The 20,411-nt window shown below is 42.4% G+C and overlaps 1 protein-coding gene across 1 annotated transcript in view; it reads right to left on the minus strand.

Annotated features, from left to right (window-relative positions):
- The window catches only part of ERC2 (ELKS/RAB6-interacting/CAST family member 2), a 944,454-nt gene that overhangs the window by 265,095 nt on the left and 658,948 nt on the right, over positions 1-20,411 (minus strand). The window contains exon 14 of the mRNA XM_040408024.1: positions 19,758-19,905. Within this exon, the coding sequence (XP_040263958.1) occupies positions 19,758-19,905 (148 nt within the window). The remainder of the gene's footprint in view (positions 1-19,757; positions 19,906-20,411) is intronic.

A 20,411-nucleotide genomic window follows, 5' to 3' on the forward strand; every position in this document is an offset into this window, starting at 1 on the left:
GCTCCACCTTGCACACACCTCAAGCCCATACACACCAGAAATGGGAAGGGAAACAGCCTTAAAGGGCTTCTGTCACCCCACTAAACAATTTTTTTTTTTTTGTGTACTTATAATCCCTATCCTGCGATATATCTATACATTATGTTATTAATCATTTTCGTTCAGTAGATATGTCAAAAAACATACTTTTATAATATGTTAATTACCTGTCTACCAGCAAGTAGGGCGTCTACTTGCTGGTAGCAGCCGCAAAAAACCGCCCCCTCCTCCTGTTGATTGACAGGGCCAGCCGCGATCTCCTCCTCCGACTGGCCCTGTGCGCCTGCGCCGATGACTTCTTCTCTTTCGGTGACGTTATCGGCGCAGGCGCACTGAGGGAGTGCTGAGGAGGCGAGCCTCCTTATCTCAGAGCGCCTGCGCCGAATCAAAACAGGCGCGCGATTTTTGAAATGCCATATCTACTGAACGAAAATGATTAATAACATAATGTATAGATATATCGCAGGATAGGGAAGCCTTTTAAAGGTGAAGTGCACACGCATGCATAACAAACACGTTGCCACCGGCAACCATCATGCACGGCGAAATTGTCACGGCAAACTACCACCAAGCCATGACGATATTCAGACACTCTGCATAGTCCTTACCTGCAGGGAAGAAGACAGTTTTATATAGTTCCCCTGGTCCCCCCACCCCGTTCCATGCACTGGATGCGTTCTCTTTATTCAATTGATAAAGGGTTAAAGGTTAAAGCCCGCAGCACATAAGGTCCAATCACTGGTAACAATCTCTATCAGATATTTCATTTCCAAACGTTCCCATTTTGGGCTCCACCAGGATAGACAAGAAAGCTTTTTTTTTTTGTTTTGTTTTGTTTTTTATGGTCACCGCGTGTAAAGCTTTCAAGTCGTGTGAGATAATGGTCTGTCTCCAAGACACAGGAAACAACTTGCAATAATAACACAATACTACAGACAGTAACATATAGGCTAGTCATGCAAAAACCATTCGTCCCTATGTTCAGCACGCCAAACGGCATAATTATACAGTGCTACGTGGGATCATTCACACAAAGAAATGGGCTGAAAAATGTAATTAAAGCTTAGAACAACATCTCCCTTGGGCATTCCAGCACAAGCCTTTTCAAGATTATTATTTTTTTAATCACTGTGGCAATGGTTTTGTTTTTCCTCTATTTTTGTCTACAACTTCAGGAAATAACTTATTATATGGAACAGTTAAAAAAAATAATTATCGAGAAAACAGACAGGGTCGGAAGTTATAGGATCCTTAATCTTTAAAGGTAGACGAGTAGCCTGCATTGTGTAAAATTCTCTAGCCAGGACGTTGCCTCCTTATTAATGTTTTCTTTTACCTCCACAAGATTTTTTTTCTTTGCTTTCATCCTGATGGAGCCAATGAGCAAATATCTGAGTTTCTGTCCACTGGCGTCAAGGATTCCTTGAGGAGAAGCTCTCTTCAGCTCCACATGTGTCTGCAGACGTGTCATTTCGTAATTGTCATCATTAATGTAATAGCAAATTACAGGGTTAAGGGGCACAAGAGAGGTGTGTATTTTGAGGTCAATCAGTCTCAAAGTAGACACTCGGCACACCAAATGGAAACAGGTGACAAGACATCAGGGAGAATTGACAGGGATTAGAAGGTTAACGTGTTGTCTTTGGTCATGGCTGACCACAATTAGAAAGGTTAGCTATTAATTATAGCAGTGCAGTTAATGGAATTAGACCTCTAGTCCCAATAATTACATGGCAGAAAGTAGTGGGCACCAACCTAAAACAAAAATGGTAATTGATTAACTAGTAAAAGCATTTCAGAACATAAGGACACACAGGTCTTCAAGTCTCAATATCCTAGTGTGGTCTTCACCAATAACAACATTAGTTCACACATTGCTTTTTCTGACCCAAGCTAGGAAAAAAAAACAGAATCTGGAGAAGCATAAAGGCTTCTGGAATACTTCTCTTCCCTGTAGGTTCCACTCCTGGTTTGGCCACAAAAAGGTATACAAGGGTTTTCCAGGAATAATTACTTTTTATCCATGCCCGCAGCCTGCCTCTGTAAACAGAAAATTCATACTTACCTGCTCCCCGCCGCTCCAGTCCTCCACTCTGCCTCCGCTGTGTCCATGTTCCGGTCCCAGCTTGTTTACATGTGGTGCTGCACTGGCATGGTCATATGCTCTGCTGCAGCAAATAACTAGCTTCAGTGGTGACGTGGACACAAGCAAGGGCGGATTGGGCATAGACCTTACAGGGAAATTTCCCGGTGGGCCGATGTCCAGGGGACCGCCTAAGCCCTCCTCTCTGCCGTACATAATGAGCTCTGAGCGGTAATAAAAGCTGTGAGAATCAGGTATTCATATATCTGGCCCGTGACTGCACATGCCCTCCAGAATTCAACTGCTGTGGCCCACACCTCAACCCCTAGCTCCCTGCTCCATATCTTAATCAGAGACAACAGGTGGAAGAGGACAGAAAATGGCATCTGTTGAAGGACACCACAAAGGGGCAGATTTTGGGGCAATATATTGTGCTGCACTGTGATATATGGTTCTGATGGGACGGTATTTTGCGTTACGGTATTGCTCACCCCGCCTACTTTGGTTGCCCCTCCTTCTATCAATTTGGACCCGCTTTTATGTTTTTTCAAGGGCCACTTTAAGTTCCCAGTCCGTCCCTAGCCTCAAATAGTACATCCCCATTGAAGCCAGTAATTGGCTGCAGCAGAGCAAATGACCATGCCCATGCAGCACCAGAGACAAGTCATACCATGGCCATAAATAGTGTTATTCCTCATGTACAGACACTGTACTATTGATTACTGAATAGTTTGTTGAAAGGTTAGGTACGCTTTAAAGAGACACCTCTTTCCATTAAGTCCATATACCCTGGGGCATATTGGCAGGGGTAATCTTCGTTAGACAATCTCTTTCCCATATGACATTTTGGCTCCCATTTTTATACAACCCCTTCCCCAGAGTATTTATATTGCCCCCAACATATACAGAATTCTCATTTAGTGACCTGTTAAAAGTAGAGCATTTATTTCAGTAACATCCAGTGCAGAGCACATATCCGGGCTTTCCTGAATTTATATAATGGAATATGATCATGACAATAGGCTCAGAAGATGAACTGGGTCACAAGACAGCAGCCTAGTATACACAGATAGCACTGCACACATGGCTATGCTCTGTAATAGGACATATGGTGTAATGCTAATATAGAAGGCCATGTATCCAAATGAATATAGTCATCGCTAATGAGAGTTCTTATTCCCACTGAGGAAACTAAGCTGTTCCTTCAAATCTCAATCTTTAGAGATTTATTTTTTACAAAGCAGAAAGTCAATTGAAAACACATGAACTAATTGCTTGGTATAATGTATGTAGAGAACAATTATGACGTGAAATACAAGAGCCAGGAATAAATTATTGTCTGACCGCGGGAACTGCATTACACACAACCAACAAAAACATCACACTCTCTCCATTAGTCAGAGGGGTATGTTACATGACCAGAAGCAAAGTGTTAATGTAAATGGGTAACAGCGCAGATTTATCACAGTGTAACACATGTGTACCCTACACTTTACCATTCCATTGAGTCATGACCATCTGTACAGTATATCCAGTTATTACTGGTCCCAGAGGCCTGCTTATTTATGAATATGCCAAAAATTAAAGGCAGATGACTACAGGCCTGTAGGTCTGACGTCATCTGGCATTGGATTTATATAACAGACCCCAGGCTTCATCATTGTGTAGTTATTAATTATGAATCATTATGATGTACATTACTTCTTCCACATTTCTTATTTCAGCACACAAAAATTCCACATATAAGCTTGGATAATGTTTTTTGCTACATGTGTCCATGAGACATTGTGGTGTACATTTTCTTTGATACTGCAAACAAATTAAATGGATCGATTTAAGCATTACTCATCTCACCGATCCTCCATTGCTGGTCCCTGCTTCCTGGTCATGACCCGCACAAAAAATGGCAGGAGATGCCTGCACAGCCATTGACCAGACATAGTAGTGATTGCCTCAGCCAGTGGCTAGCTGAACAGGCATCTCCAGGCCTTTTTTGTGTGAAAGAAATTAAGTGGTTAATGAACATGAATGGTGCGAATTGTACTGTCACGCTTCGGTGTGGGAGGAAAACACCACACTGAGCATAAGAGTGAAGGGGGAACAGGGAATCAGGCCTGAGAACTAGGGAAGGAAGATGGACACCTCCTAGTAAAACCCTAAAGAAAATCCTGACTGACTACCAGTATGAACAGACCCCAGAGGTGGGTGTGTTCATACGCAGGAATTCCTAGAGTCCTATCTAGCCCTATAGGACCCTGGTACTAATGGCAGGGACGAGACTACCTGTTCCTCTAAAAGGAAGGACGAAGAGAAGTCTTCTTCAGGCCTAATACAAACAATAGGGAAATGCAACACACAGAACCCAAACAAAATACAAAAGGGAAAGGAAAGACTTAACTTCAAAGGGACTATGGAAGCACCAGGAACTCCGCCGAGATCCACACACCAGCAATCCACAACTGAAACTGTAGCTATAAACTGCACAGCATTGTGGGAGAACAACAATAAATAAGGAAGGTTAAATGACCACATAAGCAACACCTGAGGCCATTACCAGAAACAACACAGACGCCTATTGATCCACAAGGAAAACCAGATCAAACCACTTGTTGCCAGTCTCACCCATTTCCTGCCACCTGTCGCGGGAACGTCCGTGACATGTACCTAATTGTCAAATATTCTCCATTTTTGGGTTTTATGCTATACCATCTATGATTGAGAAACATAGTCACTTGATTCTTTAAAGGAAGTTAGACAGACACCGCAAATAGGGAACTTCTTGGATAAATACCGTATATACAGGGAATTTTTGCAGCTTTCTGAGTCATGCCTGTGTGCGTCTACATGCATTATTACTATACCATTATGCTTGTGACTGGACATGTCAGGACCAGGAAGTGGAGGCCAGTGGAGACCTAGAAAGCCTTGGAATGATATAAGTGGTAAATCGATGAGGTGAGTAATGCTTCTTTTTTAAACCCATTCTACTCATGTATAAAAAATGAATCCCACCAGACAACCCATTCAATCTTGAAAATACACTATTATACAGAAAAATTTAAATAGTCTGGAATCTGCATGAAACAAACTGCAATGCCAATTCTAATCTGGAGCCACTTGAAAAGTCATTTAAAAAAACATTTTGAGGTTGCAGAGGTTCTCGCTTACAAATTGGCACAACCTAAAATGTATGGTCCAACTTATATATCGCTCGAGAGGCCACAGTGTGGCAGGAGGCACAAGCTGCTTAAGAGCCTCTTTCTTTTGACTTCTGATTCTACTACACCAGGGATACTCAACCTGCGGCCCTCCAGCTGTTGTAAAACTACAACTCCCACCATGCCCTGCTGTAGGCTGATAGCTGTAGGCTGTACAGGCATGCTGGGAGTTGTAGTTTTGCAGCAGCTGGAGGGCCGCAGGTTGAGCATGCCTGTACTACACCATGATGTACAACTATCCAGACATCGATAAGACATTGAGAGTCTAAAAAGAGTGGTGGCTCTTCTGGAACAACCCAAAAAAAAAAACTGACTGTTTTTCTAGGGCCTGTTTACATCAGATTTTTTCTTGGCATTGAGCAAAGATGTCTTAATATGAAAAAAAGGAATCAAACAAGGTATCCATATGCTTTAATGGGGCAAATGTAGTCTGCAAAAGTATACAGTACTTTAGACTTTTTTTTACCTTCTTCATATCAGCATTCAGCAAATATTTTTTTCAAAGGACAAAATAGAGTTGACTGCTTTAAAATGATTTACATTTGCATACGCTAAATGTACACATGTTGAATTTTTTAAAGGGTTTTTTCGGGAATACAATATTGATTAACTATCCTCACGATAGCTCATCAATATCTGGTAGAAATCTGGCTCTCGACAACCCCGGCAATCAGCTGTTTGAAAAGGCTCTGGTGAGTGGTTCGATCTCTTACTAGGCCTGTGATGTCTCATTCATCATTCACATAGCCTATCGGCAGCTAAGTGAATGGGCCTGGGCTGCAATACCAAGAACAACCACTATACAATGTACAGAACTGTGCTTGGTAAGTTGTGAGGGGTGTGAAGTGCTCAACGAAAGTGCTGTGGCCTCTTCAAACTGATTGTAAAGAATGCTGGGAGTTGGAACACTACAATCAGATATCCTCAGGATAGATCATCAAGGTTGTTCTCTTAGAAAACTCCGCTAATCTTTTAATTTTTTTTTGCAGAAGTTAATAAAAAAAAAGGTTTTAACTAGTGTTGAGCGAACTTCTGTTTTAAGTTCGGCGTCTAAAATTCGGCTTCCGGTTAGCGGAGAATCCCGATATGGATTCCGAATTCCGTTGTGGTCCGTGATAGCGGAATCAATAATGGCCAATTATTGATTCCGCTACCACGGACCACAACGGAATTCGGAATCCATATCGGGATTCTCCGCTAACCGGAAGCCGAACTTTAGACGCCGAACTTAAAACAGAAGTTCGCTCAACACTAGTTTTAACCCTACCTTATGACACTCCCACTACTTCCTGTGTTTAAACAGCTATGACTGCTTTCTTCCAAAAACAGCACCACATAGAACCATGGATTGTGTTTGGTATTGCAGCTCAGTTCTTCTGAAGTGAATGGAACTGAGCTGCAATACCAAATATAACCAATGGACTGAGGTGGTGACATTATTTTAAAGAAGGAAAGTCTTTCTTATCTTGGACAACCACGTTAGCTTTAAGTGGTTTCCAATCTGGCAAAAATACTTCTTGTTAAAGGGACATTGTGTTTTCAGAAACCTTTTGATATGTCATAGAAACATACCAAAAGTTTTGTTTGGTGGGGGTCAAAGTATTGAGACTCCCACGATTGTAAGAACTAGGAGAGAGAAGCCCTTGTTTATGACGTGATAACTCCTTGATACAGGAGAGGAAGCGAGATGGATTCAATTCCATCCCCTGAAGTAAGGAGATAGACCGTGATATGTGAGAACTTCTCTCTCTTCGTTCTAGCAATCGGTGGGGGCCTCAGTACATAGACCCTCAATAAACAAAATTTCAAAATGTCTCTATGATATATCAAAAGTTTGCAGAAAATTCAGTGATCCTTTGAGTAATTTTTTCATTGGAATTAAAAGAAAATGGGCTTGACCACTGTTGTGCAATATTTTTTGCTTTGCTTTGTATGGTTTTGCTATTGCTTTATATGTGTAGGTCTACTGGAAATTTCCTCTTCAACAAATTGAATCTGCAAGGATAGTGAGTAAGGACGGTGAGTAAGGATTGTGAGTGTAGGTGGCTGGAGAGAGCCAGAAGGCACAAACCATAATGTACAGACACAGTGCAGCAAGACGCCACAGGGTCAAGTTTTTTAGTTAGAAATTATCAAATGAAAGAAAATGAGAGAGACTAAACTTTATTCTTGAAGGATTGACTTCAGGCCGTTTGGTTAATGACTACCCTTGTCAAAACCACATTTTATGAAAGTATTCTGATTTCACTAAAAATAATATGTTTCCCTGGGATGAAGGCTAGCTTTACACACAGATATGGGCCACCAGTGAAAATCAATGTCTGTATGGCGCTAACAATATGCGCACACATTTTGTGGCCGTACATATTAAATAACTGAAGGCCAAATGCCCGTTTGGCATTTAGTTATTTTTGCCCGACTTCCCACCACATGTACACACTTGGCTCGGCCAAGTACCCAGCTTTAATTCAATGGAGAGAGGGGAGTACTAAGTCAGTTCCAGACTCATCTGATGGTAGCCTGTCATGGGAACAAAAGGCTCAGGCATGTTCAAATCCATCTGTGGAACCTGTGACTTAAAGGGGTTACTTGTCACCAGTGTGTATATAAGGTGGCTATACAACACTAATATAGCCTTTGTTAATATTCTGTGCTGTTTTCTATATTACATAAGCTGTGCCCCCTTGTTAGGCAAATCGTCTGTGCTGTCTGCACAGAGGTCCTGTCCATAAGATGGTCGCTGATGGAGGCTCATGTGGCCAGACAACTCACCTCCATGTGATGTCAAATTCGCGGCTGCTTGAGATGCTTGCGTTGCATCATCCCCAAATAGGAGGGTACTACAAAGGAGGAGGTAAGGCAAACCATCAAACTTACTAATTACCTGGGAAAGTAAAGATATACTGTACTCTATAATGAGAGCAAAATATTTGGCATATTGAGATTTTGTTGCCATAGAAACCACTTCTGTATGCCAAGGAGATCTTACGGCAGAGTCAGATATTTAGACACGCTGGTTACTTATGAGTTACGCATGATGTGAAATCTAGAGCATATATTATATATATACATTATATGTCAATGAACATTTTATGCAATTATTTAAGTATACAGCAAGGGCCCCCCAGATTTTTTATATATATTTTTTTATTTTTATTATTTTATAAGGAAAACCTTTTAAAATAAATGACATACAGTACTGACAAATAATATATGTTGATTACAGTACGAGAAGGGACAGGTGGGAGTGGGTTCCAACTGTATGCTAATTTTTACAAACATGCTCTTAATCTACCTGTCAGTATGTTAGTCACTTAGTTTGAGCACCCTCTATATCCGTACCCCAGGAAGCGGTGATCCACTGAACATTTCTTTCCAGTAACCATAAAATGGCCAACCCTTTTAATGGTCCAGGCCACATCTAAAGTAACCTGCTGCACCAGGGTAGAAGGAAGCACTGGTAGTCACTAGTAACCCCTGCAAGAAAGGATAGACTGCTACAGGATAAATCTTGGTCACATTCACTAAGGTAGTCCACGATTAATGAAGGTAAGAGTAGACTGGGAAACAGTAATTTGATTTTGGGTCATACCACTTGCCATGGTAACATGACCTGGAAGCAATGCTCGAGAGGACTTGAGGACCTACAGGTGTCAAATTTTTTAAGGACACAGCAATTGACCACTATGGTTATGAGAATATGCACTTTGGGACACAAAATTAATAACAATATAATTGGAAGGCATCCCTTACAGAGGTTATTCACCCCTGCGTATCTATCTACAGACCCACCAGCATGGACGGTGGGTAATCATGCCACCATGTCACGTGACCCAGTGACATGACACATGGGTGACATGACACATGGGTGACACGTCACTGCCGAGGCAAGGGGAGACCTGGGACTTACAGAGCCAGTGGTGCAGTGATGGAGCCGGAGGCCAATGGTGGGCATCAGGTAAGTTTGATTAACATCGTGAATTGGGCTTTACTGGGGGAGGGTCTGTAAAGAAGGTCTCCAGGGGTCAGCAACCCCTTTAAAAGGGTTTTCTGAGAGTTTACTATTGATGACCTACTGTAAAGATAGATCATCATAATCAGGTGAGTGGGAGGTCCAACTCCATTTTTGAGGGTAATACCTGCAATGAGATCCCCTTTCGATCAACAAATGATGGGGATTGACAAAACTCCTTTAAGCAGCCAGTTCAGGCTGGAAAGAAGCTGAATAAAGTCTCCATCAATAGGATTAGTGATGGCTTTGGGAATTAAAATGTCTGCCCCATGATCACAAAATGATGTCACATATCTGCAGTTCCAAATCCTTGACATATATAAGTGTGATTGTTATTAGCATCTTCTTATTTAAGCATCACCTTTATAAATTTATAGTTTGGGTTTGGTTCCCCTTTAAGGCCATTAAATAAAATAAAAATAATAAAAATACCCCCCGGGTCTCTTAAATCAAAAGCCATTGTAAATGGAAAATTAGGAATCTGTGACCCACAGTGTGACCCCCCTGGGATTATCAATACATCAGACACAATGCATATAACAATGCTTTCTTTGTAAATTCTGAATTATTAATCTGCATAGAGGCCTCCTTACACAAGACCATTTCTACATGTCCCAACACGAAGGCTGCCGTACAAATCCCTTCAAGTGCTTCATTTTCTGAAGGCGATGCATTAATCATGGACTGCAGCAATTTATTCTGTATATTTTTTCAGGTGCGGCAGACATACTATTCTGCGCTATTAGCCCATGAGATGTGATCATATCCTCACATAGTCTGTGGAAGGCTCCGCATTGGCGACATGGCTCTCACGTGTGTTACGCGATCATATGGGGGGGGGGAGGTTAAGTGATGTCTCATTAATTGTGTTATTCTATGGAAAAGTGCAAAGAACTACAGGAAAGATTTATATGAATTAGAGAAAAACATTACTGACCACCCGATACTCACCGAGACTACGAAATAGGAAGACAACGTTCAAGCCAAATCAAATATTCCACTTAAACTATTGCAGGTGATTTCTTCCATTGAACGTACAATCCTGTGTATTTCTTTTAAAGGGCATCTGTCAGCAGATTTGCACCTATGACACTGGCTGACCTGTTACATGTGCACTTGGCAGCTGAAGGCATCTGTGTTGGTCCCATGTTCATATGTGCTCGCATTGCTGAGAAAAATGATGCTTTATTATATGCAAATGAGCCTCTAGGAGCAATGGGGGCGTTTCCATTACACCTAGAAGCTCTGCTCTCTCTGCAACTGCTGGGCCCTCTGTACTTTTATTGACAGGGACAGACAAATATGAATATGAAACCACCTTACTTGTAAATTACATAACGTGTGTTGCCTTTCATAGTACTGAGGGAGCTACTAGGGCATGTGCCAGACAGGCTCCGCAAAGCCATTCTGCCAGGGTATTTAATACATGACTAGGGCAGCGAGCTGAACCTTTGCCCCAGATGAAGAAAATCCAAGATAAAGCCCTACTACTACTGTTGTAGTACTAAAACTATTATACTCAGTAGGTTCTTTAAACCACCGTTGTTTTCTAAGAGAATCTATGCTGACAGCAATACAACCGCATTGTCCACACTTGGATTAGCAACCTTTTGCATCGAATCCACGGTATGATAAACTACAAATCTGCTGCAGAAATTCAAGGAGCAGCCTTGGATTCCTGACCTGGGTTGCACCGAAAACACATGTCGGATTTTATCAACGCGTATTTTGGCTGTGTGAACATGGCTCGAAACTATTCCCCAGAACACAGACTTACAGAACAGAACCCTACAAGTATGCTGTCCAGAGGAATAGAAATTGTGAAGATTAGCATTGACTATTTTGGCCTTTTATGGTTATGTTATTTTGGTTCTATAGGCTGGCACTGCTTGGCCATAAGGCTAGTTTCTTCCGGCAAGGTGTTCCGGCATAGAATTCCAGGAATCGGCCGGACAAAAACGAGCAGTGGTATTTGTCTGGCTGATTCTCGGCATATCTGCCGGATTGCAGCCGGATATGTGCCAGACACCATTATAGTTAATGAAGCCGGACAGCGTCCAGCAATGCCGGATCCAGCAGGCTGTTCCAAGCCAGAACAGCCTGCCGGATTTGTAAAAGCTAGTGTAGAACTAGCCTGAATGCTGGTAGCCTATTGGCATTGTATTGTGGTATTATTTGGGCACACGATAACACTGTATGGAATTATTATGCAGGCGCTCTCTAGAGGTATTATTTGGTCGTCTTGTTACTTGGTTACGTGCTTACTAAATGTCACAAATGTGCTGACACGCGTTACATGGGGGTGATATGTGGCTGCCGTTTGCCAATGGCACTATTCAGGAGCATCTGCTGAAGGATAAATGCGGTAATTAGGGATGAGCGAATCGACTTCGGATGAAGCATGGTGGTACCTTGGAACCGAACCCGAGTTCGGGAAAAGATGTTTTACAGTAAAAATTAATTTATGAAGTTATTGCGCGAAGCAATAACTTCGGCTCATTGGAGCCAATACATTCTAATACTGTATTAGAATGACGTTTTATGCGAATCGCCTTCGGATGTTCCATCCGAAGTCGATTCGCTCATCCCTAGTGGTAATAGCTAATTGTCAGGGCGGCTTTTCGAATCTGTGAAAAAGTTTTCTATCACTTACCCGAGCCGCAAAAAGTGCATCTCGGATGCGGACCACAACAACACCCGTGTGAATGAGACCCTAGGCTGGGGCTACATGGCGATCTTGGTCGCAACAGTTGTTGCATGACCAGAGATTGCTGACTAGCAGTGCAACTACACAACTGAAAGTTTCCACGACAGCAACCCCAGAATTGCAAAAAACACTGATGGATTTTTTGTGACTCTGCGGTCATGCACTGGTACCGAGCAATATTTGGTGTTGTGGCCAAGACGGCGGGGGAGCCCTGGCCTTAGAAACATGGAAGTTTCTTGATGACTACTTGTAGGGAATCCATGGACATGCATTGCTCACACTGCCAGAGAACCCGCTGAGTTATCTTAAGGCCCCATGCACAAGACCATATGTTTGGTCTGCATCTGATCCACATTTTTTTCCGGATCGGATGCGGATCCCTTCATTTCAATGGGGCTGCAAAAAAATGCGGACAGCACACAGTGTCTGTTTTGCCGCCCCACCAAAAAAAATTAGAACATATCCAATTCTTGTTCGTTTTGCAGAAAAGAATAAGCATTTTTAACATAGTGCGGGACTTGCATGGCTGGTATCCGTGTTATGCAGATCCGCGATTTGTGGACCACAAAACAGATACAGCCGTGTGCATGAAGGCTAACGCAGCGAGTTAAGAAAAAAATCAATGACAAATTCAGCTCTGCTACATCTATAGATTTTCTGATATCACGATATGAACGATTTGTCATCCCTACACCTATAGCAATCATACCACACAATGTAAGCTGGAATAAACTTTACTGAATTAGTCCGGGTTCTAACAGGTATCGCCAATGCCAGTCTCCCTGGATGAACAGTACCACAAATATCAAACAATTACAGTAAAAGGCTTGTATTACCAATCAGTGCTATATTGGATCATATTCCACAAAAGACTCATAACAAGCATATGAACTACAGTAGCAAATTATGCAAAAGCAGCTGCCATAGTAAATGCCAACTCGGATCTCCATTAACTATAGTGATAAGGTCGTAATATACTCGGCAAATTCAGCAAATTGCAATCGGACCGATGTTAATAGTAGACTTGTGGAATTCCACTGGAAAGCCGTCGAAGCAGAGCCATCTGCTGGCGGATTAAAGTAAATGCAAGAAGGTACAGGAGACACATGGCGATCTTACGAGTGCATGGCAGCTGTAGGGATCTTGCATTAATCAGCCATGGAAAACACATTGTGTGCACTAGCACTAGAGGATGGGGAGGCACTACAAAGTCGAGGTACGCAGGGTGAGGATGCATGTGGCTCTGCCAGAGATCTTGAACTATAAGTCCTAGCCAGCCAGCCATCCAACCTGTAGGTGCTGGGAAATGCTGAGACTTATAGTGTGCAGCAAATGGAAAACCTAAGGTGGTCTGCTTAGAAGCTGGAAGCTAAGGAGGCTCTAGATGCATTCTACAGCTGACTGACCTGAGGCAATTGGCCTGGGTTAGCATCATGGCTGTAAACGAGGTACTTGGCGGTTATGTCTGTGATGAAGTCAGCATCACATATGTTGGGAAGGTTCAAGCTTTGTTGTTCTTTCCTATTTCTATAGACCTGTAAAGAAAGCTGCAACAGTTAGGTGTGAATTCCCAGTCTTTTAACCCTGGTGGGAACATCTGCTTTCTACACCAAGTGCTGGGAAATCAGTAAACATTTCCCCTCCCCATGATGAGGACATTTGTGCTCCTCTGACATCATCCAATTCTGTGCCCAGAGCTATGGAACCCATAATTTAGCTCTTTCGATCTTGTCTAACAGAGCCTATAAAAGTTACCTCCACCTTCATGAAGTCCAACTTTTCTGGGGTTGTTCAGCCGATAGTTTTTGCTTTTGAAAAATGGTGTATAAGAATTTTCTAAATGTTACAATTACCTCTCCGACCTCCCACCACTCCCTTTCTGATGCTTCCTGGCTGCCTCATGAGTCTCTGCTTCCATCTCCACAATCACTGGCTGTGGCACTGACCCACCTCAGACTGGGACCAGGAAGCAGAGACCAGTGGGGAACCCAGGAATACTGGGATAGAGTCCTGCTCAAGTATCACTCAGGTGATAATTTTTTCACACCATTTTGAACCCGTTTAAAAACAAAAAATACTGCCCGTTACATGTGCATCTATGACATAGACACACGTCTACAGAGAACTTCCCCCATCATTCCCCCTGCTATACCAGTGTCCATCCCTTCTCATACATGAGATAGATAGATAGATAGATACACAGATAGATAGAAAATAAACAGCTTGATTGATAGATAGGTAGACAAGTAGATAGATGGATAGATAGACAAATGATAGCTAGATAGACAGATGGACGGACGGACAGACTAGTAGATAGATACTCAACTATATGTTGAGACACCATGGACTATTACACCCCTATACCCTTTAACCCACAATCCACTCCCTTGTATTCCCACCTCAAATCCCCCTCCACAAATGCCTATTATTTATTTTGCTTTGGCAATGCTAAATGTTTTACTTGGACGTGCCAATAAAGCTTTTTTGTATTTGACAGATGATAGATACACAGATGGACAGACAGATAGAAGAATAGATAGATAGATAGATAGATAGATAGATATGAGATAGATGGACAGACAAGTAGATAGATGGATAAATGATAGATAGATACACAGATGGACAGACAGATAAATAGATAGATATGAGATGATAGATAGATAGATAGATACAGTTGCAAGAAAAAGTATGTGAACCCTTTGGAATGATTTCTGCACAAATTGGTCATAAAATGTGATCTGATCTTCATCTAAGTCACAACAATAGACAATCACAGTCTGCTTAAACTAATAACACACAAAGAATTAAATGTTACCATGTTTTTATTGAACACACCATGTAAACATTCATAGTGCAGGTGGAAAAAGTATGTGAACCCCTAGACTAATGACATCTTCAAGAGCTAATTAGAGTGAGTCCAATTAATGAGATGAGATTGGAGGTGTTAGTTACAGCTGCCGTGCCCTATAAAAAAACACACACCAGTTCTGGGTTTGCTTTTCACAAGAAGCATTGCCTGATGTGAATGATACCTCGCACAAAAGAGCTCTCAGAAGACCTACGATTAAGAATTGTTAACTTGCATAAAGCTGGAAAGGGTTATAAAAGTATCACCAAAAGCCTTGCTGTTCATCAATCCACGGTAAGACAAATTGTCTATAAATGGAGAAAGTTCAGCACTGCTGCTACTCTCCCTAGGAGTGGCCGTCCTGTAAATATGACTGCAAGAGCACAGCGCAGACTGCTCAATGAGGTGAATATGAATCCTAGAGTGTCAGCTAAAGACTTACAAAAGTCTCTGGCATATGCTAACATCCCTGTTAGCGAATCTACGATACGTAAAACAAGAATGGATTTCATGGGAGGATACCACAGAGGAAGCCACTGCTGTCCAAACAAAACATTGCTGCACGTTTACAGTTTGCACAAGAGCACCTGGATGTTCCACAGCAGTACTAGCAAAATATTCTGTGGACAGATGAAACCAAAGTTGAGTTGTTTGGAAGAAACACACAACACCATGTGTGGAGAAAAAGAGGCAAAGCACAAAAACATCAAAACCTCATCCCAACTGTGAAGTATGGTGGTGGGGGCATCATGGTTTGGGGCTGCTTTGCTGCGTCAGGGCCTGGACGGATTGCTATCATCGAAGGAAAAATGAATTCCCAAGTTTATCAAGATATTTTGCAGGAGAACTTAAGGCCACCTGTCCACCAGCTGAAGCTCAACAGAAGATGGGTGTTGCAATAGGACAACGACCCAAAGCATAGAAGTAAATCAACAACAGAATGGCTTAAACAGAAGAAAATACGCCTTCTGGAGTGGCCCAGTCAGAGTCCTGACCTCAACCCGATTGAGATGCTGTGGCATGACCTCAAGAAAGCGATTCACACCAGACATCCCAAGAATATTGCTGAACTGAAACAGTTCTGTAAAGAGGAATGGTCAAGAATTACTCCTGACCGTTGTGCACGTCTGATCTGCAACTACAGGAAACGTTTGGTTGAAGTAATTGCTGCCAAAGGAGGTTCAACCAGTTATTAAATCCAAGGGTTCACATACTTTTTCCACCTGCACTGTGAATGTTTACATGGTGTGTTCAATAAAAACATGGTAACATTTAATTCTTTGTGTGTTATTAGTTTAAGCAGACTGTGATTGTCTATTGTTGTGACTTAGATGAAGATCAGATGACATTTTATGACCAATTTGTGCAGAAATCCATATAATTCCAAAGGGTTCACATACCTTTTCTTGCAACTGTAGATAGATAACTGCATTCATACCACCCTGATAGAAAAGAGAAAATCTCAGGCCAATTTCTAGTTATAGACTACCAGGTATAGAAAAAAAAAGTGTAGACCAAAAATACATTTAGACCATGTTTTATATATTCTTTCAACCTTTGCACTGGGTTTCTATTGATTGAAAAGAATAGTTTCACTGTACATTTTTCTGCAAAAAAACTGATTTATTTTACTCACTCACTTAGATTACACTGACATATTCCGCAACGCTTTACAGACATTAGCATCACGCTGTCCCCGGTGGAGCTCACAATCTAAGTTCTCTATCAGTATGTCTTTGGACATGGGAGGAAACCGGAGAACCCGGAGGAAACCCACGCAAACACGGGGAGACCATACAAACTCCATGCAGATATTTTATAAAAAATAAATAAATAAGCCTCAAAAAGTACGTTGCTTGGTGGTGTCGCAGGTCCCGATGGTGAAGTGGGTACCCCTGACGAAGCTCAACTGAGCGAAACCCGGGTCGGGTGATTGATCCATTGATCCAATGTATACTGCCTGTATATACTTGTGCATTGTGAGTATAATAAAACCAATTTTTACTCTAATTTGCATGAAGGTACTTCACTATTGGATGCAATTTAGGTGTTCCATAGAAGCCTGGAAAGGAGAGGAGGAGAGGCTTTGACTGGCCTGTTTGCTTCCCCATGTCTGTGATTATCTTGCTGGCTTCGATTGTGGATTCTCTGTGATTTCCGAGGTAGCGCGGTCCATGCAGATATTGTCTGTCTTCAGATCCAAATCTAGGACCCCAGTGCTGCAAGGAACCAGTGCTAACCACTGAGCCACCGTGATTATGATCAGATGAATTATCCATGACGTATTATGGACCAGTAGGCACTCAGTGTACTAGTATATGACAAAGCTTCCAGGAGAGAAAATGTGGAGGCACATGACAAGATAAGTAGAATAGAGGTCCACAGTAAATCCATATTACACAGATCTATAATATGGCCATGTGCATGAGCCCTTTAAAACACCTCAAAGAGAAATATTTTGCCCAGGCACAAATTCAATAAATGTTGGGAGCCCTAATAATGTGAGTGAATTCCCGATATGGGAACATCCTCAGAACCTGCCTTAATAGACATTTTCCTAATATACAATAAAACAAAAAGTTGCTGAAAGTCGAAGTTAAGTAATAAAAACTTCTATTAGGTTCAAATTTCCCTTCAAAATACGACAGTGTAAAGGGTTAACCCCAGTGAGGTTGAATTACTTGTAATGAAGTAATGGAAAGTTCTTAATTGGCTCTTACAGCAATATAATTACATGGCTGAAGCAAACGGCAAGAAGAAATTTTTTACTGTATATGAATATATTCTGTCACAGGCAGAACATGCAGTCCTCATGTAATATAGATTCAGATGCAATGACCCCTGTAATTGGAAATGTCCTATGGTCTATGGATCTGCCATGCATGGTGCCTGAAGGATGGACCATACCAGGCACAATCACAAATACATTACAAATATGACACATCTTACACCACAATCTCGATCATTTACAGGTCTGATAAGTTCTTTATGTTGGTATCAGGAAGACTAAACTAGCAGCCAGTTTGATCGTTGGTCAACCATGCCTATACATGCTATCCATGAGCATAAGAAAGCTACCTCCATTGCATGTCCACCTGCCCAAGGCATTATTCATATAGGCAACCATCAGACACACCAGCCAATGCTTATCTCCCGGTACGGTGATGGCTCTCAACATCGTCTCATCCTTGCTTCTCCCATCAGCAGACATCAGGGACAGTGGCTGACACCATACACATTAGTATGGCAGTATGGCCACCATTCATACTTTTAGATTTACTTTTAGATTTACTACTGGCTTGGGGAAAGATGGCCACACAGCTCTATGATGGTGCTTGTTAAAGCACATTTGTAGGCTCTGGTGGTCTTATTGCTGGGCACCATGATTGTGTCAATGTCTTAGCTATCCTTAAATATTCCAAAGTTTCTGAGATCTTACCTGATCTCCACCTCACCTTCAAATGCATAGAAATGAGTGCACAAACTAGAAGTCCAAGTAGTTCTGAGGACACTTACTATGTAGACATGTGAACTAATGTTCACACCCTGCTTCTCCTTGCTCAGTGATTTGGCTGATTGGATAGAGGAGTCTCATTGCTAGCTCTCTGCTCTTGGCCAGCAGGACATCAACGTCTAAGGTGGTCCTCTTGGAATTTCTAAAAACAGTGGGAGAGGAATTTATTCCTGAGACTGCACTGCCTACTCAACCAATTCGAGGAGCAAGGCGAATTAGTACAAAGTAGTACAAACTGCCCTTGAGCTGTGCAAGGGCCATACCGAAATCTCTCAGTGTCACGGCTGAGGATGGGGAAAACCCTCGGCCGTGCGATGCCACGAGATGTTAGTGGCTGCTCGGCCAGGACCACAGAATTAGGGAGCAGGTCACCTCCTAATGCATCCCTAATCTGACCCTGACTCCTAGCTGCATGAGCCGACCTTAAAGGTAGGAGGGCTCATGCTCAGGAACCTCGGATCCCTACTCACCCTCCACGGATCCCTGTACTAGGAGCTGGATAGACCACCAGTTCCTCCTTGATACGGAGAAACAGGAGTCTAAACTGGCCGGGCTGCAAGGGGAACAGAAACAGACATATGGCAATGGCAGGTAAGTGCAACTAGTACCACACCTACCTGCCACAGACATAGAGCCTGGAACCCAAGTATAAGTGCTGCTGTCCACAACAACACAAAAGACAGAGCACACACCACCCAGGAACCCAGGAAACCATACGCTGCAATAAATAAGCATAACACAAACACATCATCATAACATTGTGTATCACAATTTGCTTATGACCACAAGGGTGGCCCTCACTGGCAGATGGAATAAGGGACCAGGAGGGTGCCTCCAGCTTACAAACAAGGCTGGAGTACCCCTCAGACATCATGTCTCAACTGAGGCTTTATAGCCCATGTAGCCACACCCACACAGAAACACCCAGTGTTCACACACACAGAAGGGAATTAACCCTTCTTACACCAGGGAAGGGAAGACAGCCACTTAAAGGGAACGTGCACACATACAAAAACCTCGTGCACAACAAACAAACACAAGGCACACCTAAAAGACAGGTTGCCAGGTGAAACCGCATGCACCTAGCAGTAGGCTGCCAAGCACATCAATAGAACATGTTGCCAACGGCAACCACAAGTGAGGCAACATACAAGCGGCCCTCACCTGTGGTTGAAACAAGCACACGAGACCGCAGGCAACAGCATGCGGTTTAGGAGTCACGACCATGACCATGGTCGTGACACTCAGTGCTTACAACCTGAATTGCATTTGATGACTGGTCACTATATACCAGTGCTAAGAGACAGTTCTCCTCCATACTTGTTCTAAAACATACCTGCTGTTTCAGCTGGTGGACTAGTCTGTCTTTCTCTCTCTTGAGAGCAATCACTTCATCCTGTGTTTTCTTCTTTTTTGAGCCAGATAGTTCCAGCAAGGCGATGTTGGCATCTTTTTCACTGATTGCCGCCAGCAGAGCTTGCTGCCTGTAAACAGAAAACCTAAGCATTAGGTTACGTCAAAGTTTAATTCTTAACAAAGCTGAATAGATATCACTTATGTTCTGTAGTAGCAGTGTTAAAGGATCAATCTTTGTCCTATGGATACTTTATTACCTCCTGTTCATGAGTTTCATGGTCACCGTACAGGTAAGATAACTGTTGGCCAATCAGCCATTTGTCCGACACTTAATACTCTAGACTTCTACGAGGCCAAGCATGCATATGTTTTCAATAGGGCGATAGGTCACTCTTGGCAGTAAGTCTTCTCCTGCAGAAGCAAAGTACTGAGCATGTTCAAACCCAAATGATCTTTCCTCCGACATCTGTTATCTGCCAGTCCCTTGTGTTGACAATAGGAATATAAATAAAGCTGCATGACCATGTCCCCAAGTCAGTATCTGAACCAACATGAATAGAAAGTGTAGTTGAAGACATGGCAGAGTAAAGATATGGATGATCAGGCCATGGGTGTCTATGGGTCATGGACTATT

This window comes from Bufo bufo, chromosome 9 (genome assembly GCF_905171765.1).
Source record: "Bufo bufo chromosome 9, aBufBuf1.1, whole genome shotgun sequence".
NCBI lineage: Eukaryota > Metazoa > Chordata > Amphibia > Anura > Bufonidae > Bufo > Bufo bufo.